At 35.1% G+C, this 18,230-nt stretch overlaps 1 protein-coding gene across 1 annotated transcript in view; it reads right to left on the reverse strand.

Annotated features, from left to right (window-relative positions):
• The window catches only part of mthfd1l (methylenetetrahydrofolate dehydrogenase (NADP+ dependent) 1 like), a 400,198-nt gene that overhangs the window by 261,206 nt on the left and 120,762 nt on the right, over positions 1-18,230 (reverse strand). The window contains exons 12-13 of the mRNA XM_039747812.1: positions 3,812-3,948; positions 2,072-2,118 (exon numbers count right to left, since the gene is read on the reverse strand). Coding sequence (XP_039603746.1) covers positions 2,072-2,118; positions 3,812-3,948 — 184 coding nt within the window. The remainder of the gene's footprint in view (positions 1-2,071; positions 2,119-3,811; positions 3,949-18,230) is intronic.

The following is an 18,230-nucleotide window of genomic DNA, read 5'->3' on the forward strand; positions in this document are numbered from 1 at the left end:
CTTACAACTCGTTTTGCACCCTGCTTAAAAGGACACTGCGGCCGTAGATCTTATATTCCTTTCCTACTTTTTAAATAAAAAGAATCGTAGCCTTCAACAAATCCAAAACGTTTACCTTTTCGGCAATCGTTAACATCTTCCATTTGCGCTTGGGCACGGCCCCTGAAGCAGTAGCAGATCATTTTGGAGCCATAATGAAGGGCTTGACTATGCACAAAGATAAACACAAAAGAGCACAACTCTTTACACAGCGAAACACGTTGATGCTGAATGAGCGAGACGAGACTTCCTGGTTAACACTGCATTCAGCACACAGGAACTTAACTGCGTGCTCTGATTGGTTAGCTTCTCAGTCATCCGCCAATAGCGTCCCTTGTATGAAATCAACTGGGCAAACCAACTAAGAAAGCATGTACAGGAAGTAAAAAGACACCTTGTCCGCAGAACCCGCGAAGCAGCGAAAAATCCGCGTTATATATTTAATTATGCTTTCATATAAAATCCGCGATAGAGTGAAGCCGCGAAAGTCGAAGCACGATATAGCGAGGTATTACTGTATACACAATTCTCTCCCCAACTCTCCTCCATACCTCCCAGCAAACTTTGTCCACCTCCACCTGACTCTGGCTGGCTTGCTGTGTCTTCAGTTATCCTTTAACACTAGAATTACCAGAGCCTACGAAAAAACTTAGATTCCGGGTGCCTGACCTGGAAGTGCTTCTGTTCTTCCTCCCAATAGGTCAGATGGAGAAGTCAAGTTCTTTAGTCAGCCTGGAAGTACTTCGGGGTTCCCGTCTGCGTGATCCATTAGTACTTCCGGGATATAGGGAAAGTATGACTCCCCAGGTCCTTCAACAGCTCCTCGTGGCGGCACCCACAGCACCCAACAGGGCTGAGAAACCAAACTCCAATTCCCAGGATGCCCTGTGGGAATTCGGGGCACCGCTATACTCCAGGGAAGCCACCATCTAGTGCCTTGGGGGAGGCAGTGTCAAGAAGCTGCTGCCTTCCCCCATGCTTTCATTATCGGGGCGTCACGGCCAGGTTGAGCTGCCAGCCATCCATCACAACCCCTAACATTAAAGGTGAAAGTCTATACTTCAATCATATCTTCATTGTTTTGCTTCAGATGCATTGTGGTGGTGTACAGAGCCAAAATTATGAAAACTGTGTCACTGTCCAAATACATATGGACCTGACTACATATTTAAAAATCTAACACAACATCGCTGTATGTCTTTCTGCAGAAAATAGGGGAATCCAAGTACTTCCCACTCAAAGCTGTGTCCACAAAAATTACAGTATATGTTCTTTCCTTCATTCAGCGAAAACTTTGGTAATAAGCAATTATCAAAAACCTAACTCCATCTCAAATATAACTTTCATATTCAAAATATATGACTATGTTGTTAATTTATTAACAATGGAAACTTCTTATAAATTTACATCACTTGATTATTGGTCTTCAATGTGATGCATGAAAATGTAACCACTATACAGCACTCACAGTATTGAAAAAAAACACTAAATAAATTAAAGGAATGGTGTAGATTTTATCTTCAGCAAAGGCATTACTCAAGATTTGATCATAATTGTGAGTTGCTGAATGCTGGGTGAAATATACTTTAAAAGAATTTTGGAAATATTTTGCATACATACAATTACAAACTTGATATAGAAAGTTTATACAACATATATCAACTATTGCTTTGCTTTTGTGACAACTAAAAACATGTGCATGACAGGGGAATATTTTAGGCATATAACTTCAACTGAACTTGCTTAAAAATATTATTTATGTATTTCTATTTAAAAGCAAAATTTGAGAGTCCAACAATAAGTTCTACTTTTTTTGGATATCATAATATAGTAAAAAGATAATAGTTCAATAACATTCAGAAATAGTGGAACAAAAATAAAAAAAAAAAAACAAAGGCTATTCAGCTATACTGAAATAACTTCACAGTTCGGACTTCTTATTACATACATTTTCTTAAAACAAACACAATGAAGTGTAGGAGCATACAGTCCACTGCTCATTACCCCATGACTAACAATAAAGGGTACCTACCTCTTCCATGGGAATGACTTGAGCATATCCACCTCCAGCTGCTCCACCTAGAAGAAAAAACAATCCTTTGACTTTCATTCAACTGGATACATTTAAAACATAGTTTTAAACATTTAACTTCTCAACTCTAAAAAGCATACCATGATATTACTTAACACAATTTATGAATTATCAGTTAAATAAATTAAAAAGTTGCATGCTATTGCAGCTGTGCAAACCTTCGGGTTTGTAATGCGGAGTTATTGACTCTGAATTGCTCAGACATTCTAGATAAACTGCAAAATATTGTCTCTGAAGTGCAGAGTTCTCTCCTTAACTAGAAAATATTTTTTCTGCATCCTGATAAAAAACCCTTACAAATTGCAATTACTCTGGGAAGTTAAATGCAAAAATAAAATAGCATTACTAATTTTAGGCTGGCACACACCATGGAAAATATTCTAAATTGTTAATGTTGTGTTCAGACCTTGCTAAAGAGAAGTTTCTCCTTTTACTTAATATGTCCAGCGGCAGTTTTGTCTTAGACATTAAAGATTTTAATTCAATCCAACTGAAGTTTTCAAAATAAATACTGGTGTTTTTTAGTTCTTTATTCTATTCAAAAAAGAGTATTATAGGCAGGCTGATACAGTTCTGGTTTTGTTTCACAAAATACTGTGTCTTCTTGTTTCCATCTACTGTACTCTCCATTCACCTGCTTAGAGTATTTTATATTGTATTGTGCTAAGTATGGAGTCTTCATGTATTTAATTGGGATTTTTGCTATCATCAACAACAAAAAACTAATATTAAAGTGAAATCAGAATGTTGCAGATTGTCATAAATTATTTATAATGAAAATACAAAAAAGTATTCAAAAGTTAATATTTGCAACAAGGAACATGAGAAGAAATTGCAGCTGTAGCTTGTTCAGGATTAATGTATACCAGCTTTGCACCTTTAGACACTGTTATTCTTGCACATTCCTATTGATCAAGTTACTATACAGCTCACTCTCCATTCCATAGGTGGATTTATAGTACTTAAATGGGTCTTTTGTAAGGTACTTAAGCTTGATTAACAATTTTACTCTTTTACAGTAAATATGTGATTGAGACCTTTGCCGTTTTAACGTATAAAGAATACAGAAGCTTTGAAGAAAGATTCTTGTACTCACTAATCACGGAGCTATAGAGTAACAACATGTTGCATGTTGATTAGCACAAGCAAGTATATATTTCACTGTGCTCTTCTTATGTGACAATACTGATGTTATTTAAATATCTGCGCTGCGATGTTTACTACCATATCAACAATATCTTTTAATTTTATTGCAGTAGAGAATAATAAACTGATTCTATTTGATTGAATTATTAAGAATCTATAACATAAAATGTATATTGACTACTTGCTTTTTAAAGTAATTTATATTTTGTTTTTTAACAAAGGGTTCTTAAATAAATACAAATCTTTAAATTTGCTGTACACACAATACATCAATGCTCTTTAATGAGACAATACATCCATGCTTTGTTATATTGTAATAAAGGGCACAATTATGTTTTAAGAACTAAAAACTACTACATTTAGTAATCACACTTTGACAGACGCTTTTATAAAAGACTGGGTGGCCAGCATAGAATGTAAAGCTTTCTAATATTCCAACTTGTTTTCTGCTTCTTGGGCATTTGCCAAATTGTTTGACAAAGAACAGGGTAGTTCTTTGTTTAATAAACTACAGAAAAATATGAGGTACAGTACCTTTCACTCCAAAGGTGGGGCCCTGGGAAGGCTGTCGCAGACAAGCAAATGAATTGAGCTTAAGATGTGCAGTAAGGGCTTGAACCAGGCCTATGGTTACTGTACTTTTGCCCTCTCCAAGAGGTGTTGGAGTTATCCTTAATTAGAAGGGGAAAAACACATAATGTGGATAAATATATTTTTAAAAATGTTGTTATACAAAATGTAATTCAGTACAGGTAGTACACATCAAAAGTAATAAAGCCCTAACATCTGAAGTAATGAAAGAACAAGTTCTAACGATATTGAGATCAAAACAGTTCTGAGATTTAACATTAGATACATACTGCATGATCAAAAGTTTTCAATGACTGTTAAATTTAATGTCAAAATACATCAAGGATTATGACAGCTCTATAATCAAACAACTCAAATTAATGAGATTGTGATGACACTGCGCCAATTGCATCTCACAGGGTCAATCAAAGTACTGATGATTGAAATTATAACATCTGTAAAATGTATAGTTCTAATCAGGTAGGCTAAAATTTTATGATTATTACACATAAATGAAGGTCATACTGGCCAATGCTAATACACCATATACTTGTGAAAAACAATTTCAGACAAACAAGAAAATGCATCAGGCACACCACGCAGGAATACGACACTCTGGATAGATTCATTCTTTCAGGACTGTCTGGTAGCACTTGGAAAATTCCTCTGAAGGACATAAAATAGTTTTATACCACCATAACTCTTTTTAGAAAAAGCATGAAATGAAAAATCCAAACCCACTATAGAGTGTACATATTCTACAGCAACTATCTTTAACAATTTCGTTATTTTTCAGAATGAGATTTTAAAACTTTTCAAACTTGTATGCCAACTTTAAACGATATTTTGGGGTGAAACAAATATATATTGGGCTGCTGGAAAACACGTTTCAAACACTAGTGTCTCAAACAGCACACAATGGCAGAACCATGGCAACAAAAAAGACTAATACTGAGGCACAATATGATTTTTCTTTACAAATACAGTACTAGGGGGCTCTGCCCCTGCTCACTTTGCTTGCCAACCCCCAGGTTTGGTTAACCAGATATACAATTTAAAGAGATTGGTTTTTTTGTGGGAATTGTTACAAATTTATTATGTTTTTTTCATGGGAATTGTTACAAATTTATTATTCAGTAAAAACAATATTTGGAATTAACTTTTCTACAAGATCACATTGAATTTTGATTCTGTTTTTGGACTTACTTTGTGACAACGAAACGTATAACTGCCTGTGAGTGAATATCGTTTCTTTATCTTTAATAAATAAACCGACTTTTTCAAATGTTTGTCCCTGTGATTTGTTAACTGTCATAGCAAAAGCTATTCTCATGGGAAACTGTAAATGTTTTCATACAAATGGCATCTCAAGTTCTCCTTTGGTGTCTAATGTCATTCACGGAGTATTTACTACATTACCTTTCTTGTCGCCTGTTAAAAGTTAACATGTTAGAATTGTTCGACCAATTTTTAATACGTATAATCATGTCCCATGGCATAGTCCATCACTCATACATAAATTACGCAATAACATTATGATGCATCCTTCTTTCAACAGCAATTCAGCTGGTGGGAGACCGGACAGTGTTAACGCTTGTAGATATTCTATGGGATATTGTAAATTGCTGTTTTCATCTACTGCACCATCACCACCAACTGCTTCAGAATAGTCTATGGACCTGAGAGGTTTTCAATTCCACTTGGTCTGGGCTGATTATTACTTTCTTTATTTTCAGAATTTGCACATAGATTATTATTGTTCTTTTTTGCATTCTTGTCTCTCCAACGCTTTCGGATCTCTTTAGAACATTAGAACACTCTAGACGAGAACAGGCCATTCAGCCCAACAAAGCTGTTGAAAAGCTTTCGAGTTTTGAAAATCCCTAACATCTTACTGTCTACCACACTACTAGGTAGCTTATTCCAAGTGTCTATAGTTCTTTGTGTAAAGAAAAACTTCCTAATGTTTGTGCGAAATTTACCCTTAACAAGTTTACAATTGTGTCCCCATGTTCTTGATGAACTCATTTTAAAATAACAGTCTTGATCCACTGTACTAATTCCCTTCATAATTTGAAACACTTCAATCATGTCACCTTTTAATCTTCTTTTGTTTAATCTGTATAGGCTCAGCGTTTTTAATCTCTACTCATAATTCAACCCCTGTAGCCCTGGAATCAGCCTAGTCACTCTTCTCTGGATCTTTTATAGCGATGCTATGTCCTTTTTGTAGCCTGGAGACCAAAAACTGCACACAGTACTCAAGATGAGGCCTCACCAGTGCATTATAAACGTTGAGCATAACCTACTTGGATTTGTACTCCACTCATCGTGCTATATAACCTAACATACTGTTAGCCCTCTTAATGGCTTCTGAATACTGTTGGGAAGTCGATAGCTTAGAGTCCACTATGACTCCTAAATCCTTCTCATATGGTGTACAGTAATCCCTCCTCGATCGCGGGGGTTGCGTTCCAGAACCCCCCGCGATAGATGAAAATCCGCGAAGTAGAAACCATATGTTTGTATGGCTATTTTTATATATTTTAAGCCCTTAGAAACTCTCCCACACTGTTAACATTATTAGAGCCCTCTAGACATGAAATAACACATTTTAGTCAAAAGTTTAAACTGTGCTCCATGACAAGACAGAGATGACAGTTCTTTCTCACAATTAAAAGAAAGCAAATATATATTCTTCTCTTCAAGAGCAGAGCATTTCAGAGAGAAAGAGAGATCGCTCGCAAAGAAAAGCAAACAATCAAAAAATCAATATGTGTGCTTTTAAGTTTGGGGGCGGCATTTTTTAGAGGAGCGTCAGTATCTTCTAAGCAAACAGCCTCTGTGCAAACAGCCCCTCTGCTCACATCTCCTCTGTCAGGTGCAGAGAACGTCAGAGAGAGAGAGAGAGAGAGAGAGCGAGCGAGATTAAAGCAAACAATCAAAAAATCAATAAGTGTGTTTTTGGAAGCACCACGATAAAGCGGCCGGCATTTCTTAGAGGTGCGTTCGTATCCACTAGGCAAACAGCTTCTGTGCAAACAGCACCTCTGCTCACAGCCCCTCCGTCAGGCGCAGAGAATGTCAGAGAGGGTGAGAGAGAGGCAGAGACAAGCAAACAATCGAGCACCACACGGAAGCATATCTTACAGCATTGAGGATTTTTAGTTAATATGTAATACATGCTCTGATTGGGTAGCTTCTAAGCCATCCGCCAATAGCGCCCCTTGTATAAAATCAACTGGGCAAACAAACTGAGGAAGCAAGTACCATAAATTAAAAGAAATCCGCGAACCAGCGAAAAATCCGTGATATATATTTAGATATGCTTACAATTAAAATCCGCGATAGAGTGAAGCCGCGAAAGTCGAAGTGCGATATAGCGAGGGATTACTGTACTCTCTATTTTCCGACTGTCCATTGTGTATTAAAACCTAACTTTTTTATTTCCTATGTGTAAAATACATTACATTTACTGACATTAAATTTCATTTGCCACAAGTCTGCCCAAGCATGTATGCTATCCAAGTCCTTCTGTAAAGATATAACGGATTCCAAATTATCTGCTAATCCACCTATCCTGGCATCATCTGCAAAGTTAACCAGCTTGTTACTTATATTCCTATCTAAATCATTTATATATATTAAAAATAGCAGCGGCCCTAGCACTGACCCCCGTGGAACGCCACTCTTATCATCGGCCGGTTCTGATTAGGTTCCTCGCACCATCACCCTCTGCTTCCTGTGTCTGTGCCAATTCTGCACCCATCTAAAAACATCACCCTGAACTCCCACTTCTTTTAATTTGATGTCCAACCTCTCTGTGGCACCTTATCAAATGCTTTCTGAAAGTCCAGATAAATAATATAATTTGCCCCACTTTGATTGTATCCTTTTGTTGTCTCCTCATAGAATTCCAGCATGTTAGTAAAACATGACCTCCCTCTTCTGAGCCCATCCTGACTGTTCAGAATAACTCCTGTCCTTGCCATGTGTTGCTTAAACATATCCTTAATAATTCTTCCCATTAATTTTTCTGTGATGCATGTTAAGCTTACTGGCCTATAGTTGTTTGGATCTGCCCTGTCACCCTTTTTATATAATGGGATGATATTTGCCATTTTCCAGTCCTTCGGAATCTCTCCAGTATGCAGTGACTTCCTAAAAATATGTGTCAAGGGTTTATATATTTACTTGCTAGCCTCCTTAAGAACACGAGGATAAATATGATCTGGTCCTGGTGATTTTGTTTGATTTCAGCTTATTTTATCTGAGCAGCATTTCTCCCTCTACAATTTCAAACACCTCAGAAAAATGTACGTTTAGGGCATCTGCTATTTTACTGTCTGTATCTTTTAATTCCCCTTTACTATTTCTGATGCACTTCACCTCCTCCTTGACTGTTCTTTTACTACTAAAATACTGAAAGAATCTCTCAGGGTCTTCTTTCACCTTATCTGCTATATTCCTCTCCAACTGTCTTTAAGCCTCCCTGATATCCTTGTTAATGGTTGCCCTAATGTTCTCACGCTCTACGATTCACTTACAGTATATGCCTTTTAAAGCAGTTTTTTCCTTTGTAACTTCTTTTTTAAATCTTTAGAGATTTTTTTAGTTTCCTATTAATTCCAAATTTAGGTATGTATCTGTCCTGCATTACATGTAAAACATTTTTAAACCTGTTCCACTGCTCCTCGACTGTCTCCACACTTAAACTCTTATCCCAGTCTATCCTACTTACTGTAGACATTGTCACGTCTGCTCAAAATTAGCCCTACCAAAGTTCAACCTAACAATTTTAGTCTCTGCATCTGCACTCTTACAAAATACTGAGAATTGTATTACATTATGGTCACTTGACCCTAGTGGTTCAATCACCTCTACACCCTCAATTCTATTTTGATTATTACAAAATACTAAATCCAGACAGGCTTCACCCCGTGTTGGTGCTTTAACATGCTGTGTTAAACAGTCACTGATTTCTTCTAAAAACTCCTTGTGCTCCTCCATCTGAAAGGTTATCCCAGTTAATATTTGGATAATTAAAGTCCCCCATGACTATAATATCTCCCTGTAAACTTGCCATTTTGATATTACTAAAAAGATGTGTGTTGAAATTACTGTCTGAATTGGGTGGTCTATTACACACTCCTAAAATAATTTTTTCGACATGCTGCTCTTTCTTCTTCACTTAGAAGACATGTGTCATCTATAACATATAAAATCATTGTCCTGATAAAATTTATAAGAGTTGAGAGCACAGGATGTATGTCTGATAAAAGCCTTTACACGACTGAGAGGTTAGATAACCGTGGTCTTATTTGAAAATGGTTTTAAGTAGGGCGTGACTTGAAAGAATCTAATGGCAAAAGTCACCATCTTCTGCGACTTGCTTCCAAAGGTTGACAGTCCAGGGACAATAACAATCTCATTTTTTAATTCTCGCAGATATGTCTCTTCATTGGGAAAGAACACTCCGACGTAAAGTATAAATCCAAACAATATATTCAATCTCTTTTAGCTGTTACATTAGTTCACCGAGTAATCATTTCCATTTGTTTGTGCTAATGCAACCTTTACTATCATTTTTTTGAGACTTTTGAATTTTCATACTTCCATTATCTCAAACCTCCTCTGCGTATGTATTGTGCCAACATTTCTGAATTCTTTATGATGTTCTACTTTATCATCTACTCTTTGTCTCACGTCTCGTCTCTCTCTTGCCAAGATTTTATTTTTTATAATAGAGAGACAAAGTTGCATGCAGAAAGTCTTGACCTCCTTTTAGATTTTAGCTTATCACACATCCCTAATAATAGGAAGAAATGGTGAAACATAAGTGAAAGTGTCAATAATCTCAAACAAACTCTGGAACCCTAAAGTATAATATTTTTGTAAATGCCTATACACATACAATTTACGAGGGCAAATATTCATGTTTTTTATTTAAAATATTAATATTGGTAAGCCATGATTGGTAGCTTAACAGTGAATTGGTATGATATTATACCCAGCCTCTCACATCCCTGAACTGGACAAGCAGGATGGGAAATGGGTGGATGAGTAAATGTAAGAGATGTTTGTGATTTCACACTAGGATGGATTATGAATGTTGCTCCAGTCATTGTGACTCTGAATTGTATGATGTTGGCATAGAAAATTGGTACATGGATGGTGAATGATAAGTTTTCAAGATAGTTACAGGACATGATATACGTTCTTACAAGATACATTACCTTTTGCGTATACATAATGTATTCTACATTACAAAACATCCCAATACCAAAAATTCCTGTGTAAAGTTTTTAAGTAGTCTTAGAAGCTCTACAGATGTACACAAATTAAAATTCCTTATTATACTAGCAGTTCTACATTGAAAAACAAATAATACAACTGTTAGAGTCAACTGAAAATACTTTTAGCTAAAGTTATAAAAATGCTTGCTCTTTTTAGTGCACTGCCTATATCAGTTAACTTAAATGATAAAAAGAACAGTACAAAAGGAGAACATCTCTAGTATTACTTACTGAAGAAAACTTTCTATTAGCTGACTAACTCATAAAAAGAAGAGATTCTAGGCCAAATATAGATAAAAAATACAAAGAAGTACAGAAATAAGTTGTAACAAATCAAGGAAAAGTACAAACTAAGAAAGCTGTGGATTGAGATATGAGAATTCACCAGAGCACATGCTTTAACTTGTTTATTTGTGTTGTATTTGTTTAGGAAAAAGAAATAAATTGCCAGTACACCATAAAAAATATAGACATCCAAGATAAGGATTAGGATGTGAGAAATCACTAGGGTCGATCCCTTAACTATTTCATGTTACATTTATTTACCAGATTATTTACAGACCACATGAATACAGTGGAATTACTCACATAATTTCTATGATGGAACACAGGATTATTAAGAGACTTGTTACAGGTAACACAGTGGGTCACAGGAGAGAAATTAAACCACATTCTTCTGGTTTACAATCTTGTTAGAACAACACACCTCCCATTCCCAGTGTCATAAATCCACTTTATAGAATCGTTTTGCTATGTTTATCAAAATTTTACTTTTATATATTTTACTGTTGTTTATTATTTTCAGTGTTATGATGATGTCATCATTACTGAGCCATTTTAAAATGTTTTATATCATGATTGCCTCCACTTTGTTGTATCTTTGCAAGATCTGGTTGTTTGCGGTTGCTATGCCTTTTGGCCATGTCACACATGGATCACATTTGGCCTATATAAAATGATGATTCACAACAGTTTGTAACCTATTGTTTAATCTTTTTAAAACAACATTTGCTGCAGAATTTGTAGAAGAAAGAACCTTAATTTTGTTTTGGATCTTTGGCTGGTTTCTCCTTTTTAAAGTCTATCTATTCTGGTTAGAGATATGGTTTTGGTGACTCAGTTTAATTTGACTTTTCTGATAGCAGACCTTCAGTCTGTCCTCTGATATCACTTTGCTGTTTTCCCCAATAGTAATTTCTATTATCTGACATAATCCTTAAAAAATTAAACATTTCCAATGTCACTTAGTCTTCCTCAAAGCATTTTATTGCACTCGGCCTTGCAGCATCTGGTCAGGGAATAACCAAATACTGATCTTCTTTAGAGACGTATATAGAAACTACTGAGATACAAGTGCCTCTTTAATATAAAGCTAATGAAATCATGACTGAAATGAGCCAAGTTACTGTCAGACGGCAATGCAGTGTTATCATCTTTTAACATTTCTGAATGATCCCTAATCCTGGACACAATTCTGTCATTTGTCCCAGAATTCACACTAGAAATGGGATATTCACTTCTAGTGTTCTCTAAGTAGTGAAAACCAAGCAAAATTACACCTTTTATTGGCTAACTAAAAAGATTACAATATGCAAGCTTTCGAGACAACTCAGGGCCCTTCTTCAGGCAAGATGTAATACAGAAACTGGAGTTCCTGTGCTTAAATAGCATTGGAAAACCTTTAAGTGAGAAATCTTAAATGTAAAAAATTAATAAGACTCCTTGAGGCTAGGTTTCATTTAACAAGAGAGAAGAACAATGCATGGTCAAGATCTTTTGATAAGAAAACTGTCCAACAAAGTCTTTTGAAGTTTCTAATGAGTTTTTTAATACAATGTGGATCTGTAGTATAAAGTCTAGAGGAGTTCTGGACAAGGCCAATGAGCGTAATCATTGTGTATTCAGGGTTTTGGTAACAAAGTTGAATAGCCTGCACTCCCATCACACTCTTCAGAAACAGGACAAAAAGATGACACTTACCATAGTGCACATGGATAAAAACAGCAGATAATACAAAAGATAAAAATGTTTAAAAAGTATATATCAGTTATTTTACACTGTGAATTTCTGAGTGTAAACAAACTAAAAGAAAAAACTTATAGAAAAGAAAAAATAATTCTGATTGCAATCCTTTTTAAATTACTCCATGTATAATTAGAATGATTGACTAGCTTTGTACTATATTTGATTATTACTTCAAACTTTTAATTATATTTGAACTTGATTTATTTATAACACTATAAACTATTAATCACCAACAACACAGACATGTAACTCCTGTGCAAGTTCAACCAGATTCATACCCAGCAGATGTTTTTTATTTTATCCATGCTTCAAGAAAGAAAGGACAAGACAGACTACACTGGAAGCAGCATAAAAGAGAGATGCATGCTGTGAAAGAACTGCTGGTTTCTATCATAACCTGGCAGTACTCTGTCATTTGTTGATTTAATGTGTAATAAACAGACATTAATAGAAAAAAGTAAAAAGTGAAAACGTACATAAAGACCCATGGTGTCTTGTAAATACAGTAAAGAATACACATGATTATGTAGCTTTGACCGGCAAACATGAAGGCCAACCTTCAGGGGCCATGCTTGACAGTGTATTAATTTATAAAAGGCAGAAAATTATAGCTATTTTAAAATAACATTACTAAAACAGGGAGCAAACATCTGTGGTGTTTTATGAAGGGCTTTGGTATCTTGTGAACATCTATCAACTAAAAATGCCTTACCAAAGAAAATAACTTTGTAGTTGATTTGTCAGAAAATGTTGGATTAGAAACATGTAACACACTATTATTGCAATACTTTGTTATATATTTCATTTTTAAATTTTAGAAAATTGAATTAAATAATGGTACTTGGTAGAAAATGGCTGCATTGTATATGGAAAGTTATTTTCAACATTGATGAATTCGGTAAAACAGTTATGGCTATGCTGTAGTGCAAGAAACCATGATCAAATACAGGTTTGATCTATTTTTGTTTTCAATGACCATACAATTTATAATTGTATTATTAGCCATTTATCACCTATTTATTCGTTCATTTGAAATTAAATCTGAGAAGAGAACACTCAGTTGTGCATAACTTGAAAGTATAACAAATATTGTAACCTGGAAATTTTAAACATTATATTACATTTAGCCTTCCTACACTTTCAATGTTGAAACGTAAAATAGAAAAATATTATACCATGTCAGTTCATTCTTAAATCATACATTTTTTTTCCTTTCTAATGATACATGTATCATCCAAGTGATCTGAACCCTTCAGTTTCAGTAAGAAATAATTTAATTTATCCTAGGATTTTTAAGAAATGGCACAGTGGTAAGCTAGTTATTGCTAACACTACACAGCTCCAGGAGACAAGATTCAATTCTGGGCTTGAACACCCTTTGTGAGGCGTTTACACATTCTTGCCATGACTGTGTTAGTTTTTTCTCAAAAATGCTCTTGTTAGACCAGCTATTTGTGGACATGAATAAGTGTGCCATTCAATAAATTTGCACTCCTCCATTCCACTTGATGCTACCAGAAGAGGTACTGGCCTCCTATTACCCTAAATTGGATTAAAAGAATACTATAAGGAAAGACTCCAATGGTAATAGTACAATTTTCTGTTCATTCTGAATCTTCTTTATAGCACCTAAGGAAATGGTATATTTCATTTTTTGATGATTTCACAGTTTGTTAATTTATTTTAATAAAACAAAAAGGCAATGTACCAATGTAATCACTTCTGTGCTAATCTAGAATGTGGTTTTGCCTCTGCCTTGGTTATTTAATGAAGTTTTCTAAGACGACAACTATGTTGCTTACAGTCATTATGCCTATTGCTGGTCATGTGATGGGTGGGTCGCCTGACATAACGAGCCATCTTTCCTCACTTGGATTAAAATGGTGGTACACTGAGTTATTTTGTCTGAACAAAATATACAACAAATGTAGTTATAATTAAAGGAAAGAATTCAAGTACACTTTAGGACTTTTAAAACAGTACTTTAACAAAAATGTATTTTTTTGTGCTTTTGGTTTTGCTTTCCTTTCTTTTAATATTTTGACCTTCTGAATGTCTCTGAGAATGATTTCACCTGCCCCCCTTTTGGTGTTTCTGTTTCCTGGTCCTACTACATGGCCTCATTCCAAAAAATCTTTTTTGAACACTTAGCTTTTATTGGTATTCACAATATTCTAAATATTAACATATACATTTTAAACTGGTTTATAAGTAAGAACATCATTGCTAAAACACCCAAACTTGTACAAATTCACAGGTTAAGAGCGACGTTTATTATGCCTGCATTTCTTGATGAAATTGTAGAATAAACACGTCAAGTGTTTAACATGCAAACAAATCCAAGTATAAATGACGGCGTCATATTAAAAAAATGTATAATCATGAGTTAAGCAAGCAAACATTATAAATTCTGACTTTTTGTTTAATATACTCTCAGTTTATACATAAATACACAACCATAGAAAGATGTTTTAATTCAAACTCTTGAGCTCTCCCATCCCACCAATAGTATGTTAACACCTTTTACTAGAATGTTTCTTTCACTTTAACTTGCAGCTCTCGTTAATTAAACTGCACTGCATTGAAAAAGAATATTCAAAATGACCTAACACAAAAAGAAATCAGTGGTGAATAGTTACATTAACTTTTACTACTGTATACAGTAACTCTTCTTCTTAGCCTGGCAAAGGTCAAATACTGTATTCTTCACATATTAACCAGGATACAAAAATAGGAGGGTCAAAATATGAAATTGATAGTTTTAATGCAAACTGAAAATTAGACACGTTTAGCTTATTTATTAGTAAACTGTTTATAAGATTGTTTATTAAACACTTCTTATTTATATAAACATCAATTTTTCCTCTACAATAATTTCAAAATCTATTAAAATTGCAAAGTTCAGTCACTATATACTGATCATAGTTATACCTCAAATTAAAGTTAGATCTAATCTGCCAGTGCAAGTAGTTTGTGTAAATAATGTGTTAAATATTAAAGAATCTGATAAAATATTTGGCTGATACAAAGAGGCATCTTTTCTTTAGTTGAGGCTCTTCTATATGGCTCTAAGTATCTCCATAAATCACATATTAAAGAATGAGGTGGAATTATTTTTAAAGAAATGCTTTGAACATTACCAAAACATCTGCTCCTTTAAGATCCTAATTTTAATCATTAAAACTGAATTAACAGTTACATTACTAATTTAGAGACTTTGTGGCCCTTACTTCACATTCTTAAGTGAGATTAGCAACCATTTATTTAAATTAGCTATTCATTATAATAAAGTTATTTTTCTAAAAGACAAATATTTATACAGATATGGAAATTAACAACCCCAGTAAATGCTTACTTTTCTATTCAACCTCAGAATTTTGAAATTTCTTACACTCTTTATTATTATATCTTAAGTTTAATTACAACTTATGATGCATACATGTAATTATTTCTCATGTTAATAATCCCTACCAAATCATTACTTGATTATTTTTTTTGCTTCAACCCTTTAAAGGTAATGCTCAATTTACAACCAACTTTGTAAGACATTTAAAGGATAATATCACTTAAAAGATTCATTGACATTACAAAAGAACTTAAATCCAAACTTGGAAATTAACAATATACTGTAAGCAGTCAAACAATTACAACATGTATAAAACATTAGAACAAGAAAACATAAGCGCTCTTAGGCACAAAATTAATTTTTAATCACATGTGAATAACTGTCTCAAAAATGTGCTTATTAGGCCAACTGTTGACACTCTTCCCAATTATACATGTGCACATGAATAGGCATGGCATGTAATAAATTGGCACTCCTCCATTCTACTTGGTGCTACCAAGATAGGCACTGGCCTCCTATGACCCTAAACAAGGATTATTAGGGTCTGTACTTCAGGGTGTATATTATGAATCCAATATGTAGACCTCCCTAAAATTTCAAAGCTAAACAAACTACAGTAGAAAACAGAGCATTTAGGTAAAGGACACTCAAACAACAGAATGATCTAGAAATGCCTAGCAATATTAGATAAGTCCCAATGGTCTCAGCGCTTAAATCAAAGCTGAAGATTCAGGGCTGAAATTTATTTTAACTTAGCATACTCTTGTTAAAGCTGGTGCAGAGTTTGTTTCAGATTACTCTTTAAATTATTTATCAATTAACTGTAGTAATTGTTTTTGATTTGTCGTTACAAAATGTTTTCCTTTTTTTTTTCTCCTTTCTCAGTCTTGCTCTGAGCTGGAGTGGATACATTGTGATGAACCTACTGGCCAAATGAGGCTGATATTGTTTGCCTGTTGAATGAATCTCTTCAGAATGCAACAGACCTGGAACAAATGAAATCTCAATTTAAAACTACCTTGTCTATATGTACATTTATTATATATATATTGTGGACTGGGACGCGGACACAAGCAGACGGACAACATAGTTCCACCACACACTATTTATTTACAATAATATTTACAATTTTAACGTGCTCACAAATCCCGGTGCCTCTTGCACCGAGTCCAGGCCACACTCTCAGTCACTGTGCCTCTCTTGACCGCCTCCCGTCCTCTCTCCAGTTCTGTCCTCTTCCACCCGACATCCACCACCGATTGGAGGCGGCCCCTTAAATGGGAACCCGGATGGGCTCCAGCTGCTTCCCGGCAGTCAGTCCTGGCCACACCCCAGTGTGGCGGAAGTGCCGGCTGCGCACCCGGAAGCCGTCCGGGTGTCCCCTGTCGTCTTCCCCCCAGCACTTCCTGGTGTGGCGGAAGTGCTGGGCTCCAGGGTTCCTCAGGCACCAGGGCGCCGCCTGGCAGTGGCCGCGGGCCCCTACTGGGCAACTGGCCCTCTACCCGTGGCCCCCAATACAACCAGGGCGATCACCCCGTTGCGGTCTGGAGGAGGCACAAGCCCTCCTCTGGTCCTCCACAATATACAGTATATATATATATATATATATATATATATATAGTACAATGTTTCTCAGTTGTAGCTTAAGCATTTTGTTTTGTGTCCATGTTATACTTCTCTTTCAAACTGTATATTTATAGTTACTGTAAAGAAATCTGGGCCCACAACTGCATTTAATAAACTACATTGAACATTTCCTTGTAGATCATTGACCATTGAATTCTAACTTTACTGGAAATTTGAAAGGACTGCATCATTCACTACTGCATACTTCTAGACACATAAAATACTAAGAATGGTGAGCTGACCGCAACCATCAATGTTAATAATTTAGCACAGTAAGCATTAACCTTATCCTATTAAAAAGCTTTCAGTTCACAACACGGGCAGAAAAAAACAACAGATTAACTCAAAATCAGGAATATCACTCAAACACTTTTGAACCTTGAAATTATGAGATATCCACAATCCACAACACCCCAAATGTTTGAAACATTTTTTTAACATGGGAGCACAATATTTCCCTTCATTATGAGGATAAACAAAGAATCATATCACTTATTTACAAAATTTTTGAAAAAATATTCAGCAGCATCTTCCATCGAACAATGGAAAATGACACCTGACTTTCAACAAGGAACAGCTGAATAAAGCTGCAACATATGAAGAAATTTCAAAGAGATTGTCTAATGCTAGTGTTCTTTTGTGAAATGAGATGCATCAGTCAATGTACTTACAGTTTCTAGATTTCAATAACCACAAAAAGAAAATAATTAAACACTATGAAAGCAAAATGGATAAAAACTTTCAGTGCATGGCCTCTAAATATAAAGAGCATAGAGACATCAAATACGAAGCATGAACTTAGAAACATTGTTTTAAAAAGTAGGTTACATCCCAGTTAAATACAAAATAGATCGTTTAATAACCAAAAATCCATTTGAGCAAAAAGGAAAAAAAAATCAAACACATTCCTAAGTTAGTGTCAACACTGCACCAACAAGAGACTTGGAAATATACTTGCACCTCCCACTAGAGTATAATAAATTTACTGAAATGGGGGGATTGTTATGAAAACGAAAGGCTTGACAGAACTCCTTTAGTGTCCGCTACCACCTGGGTTATTTTTCAACATGTGAATGTTTTGTGAAAAAAT

This window comes from Polypterus senegalus, chromosome 3, assembly GCF_016835505.1.
Source record: "Polypterus senegalus isolate Bchr_013 chromosome 3, ASM1683550v1, whole genome shotgun sequence".
In the NCBI taxonomy this organism is placed as follows: domain Eukaryota; kingdom Metazoa; phylum Chordata; class Cladistia; order Polypteriformes; family Polypteridae; genus Polypterus; species Polypterus senegalus.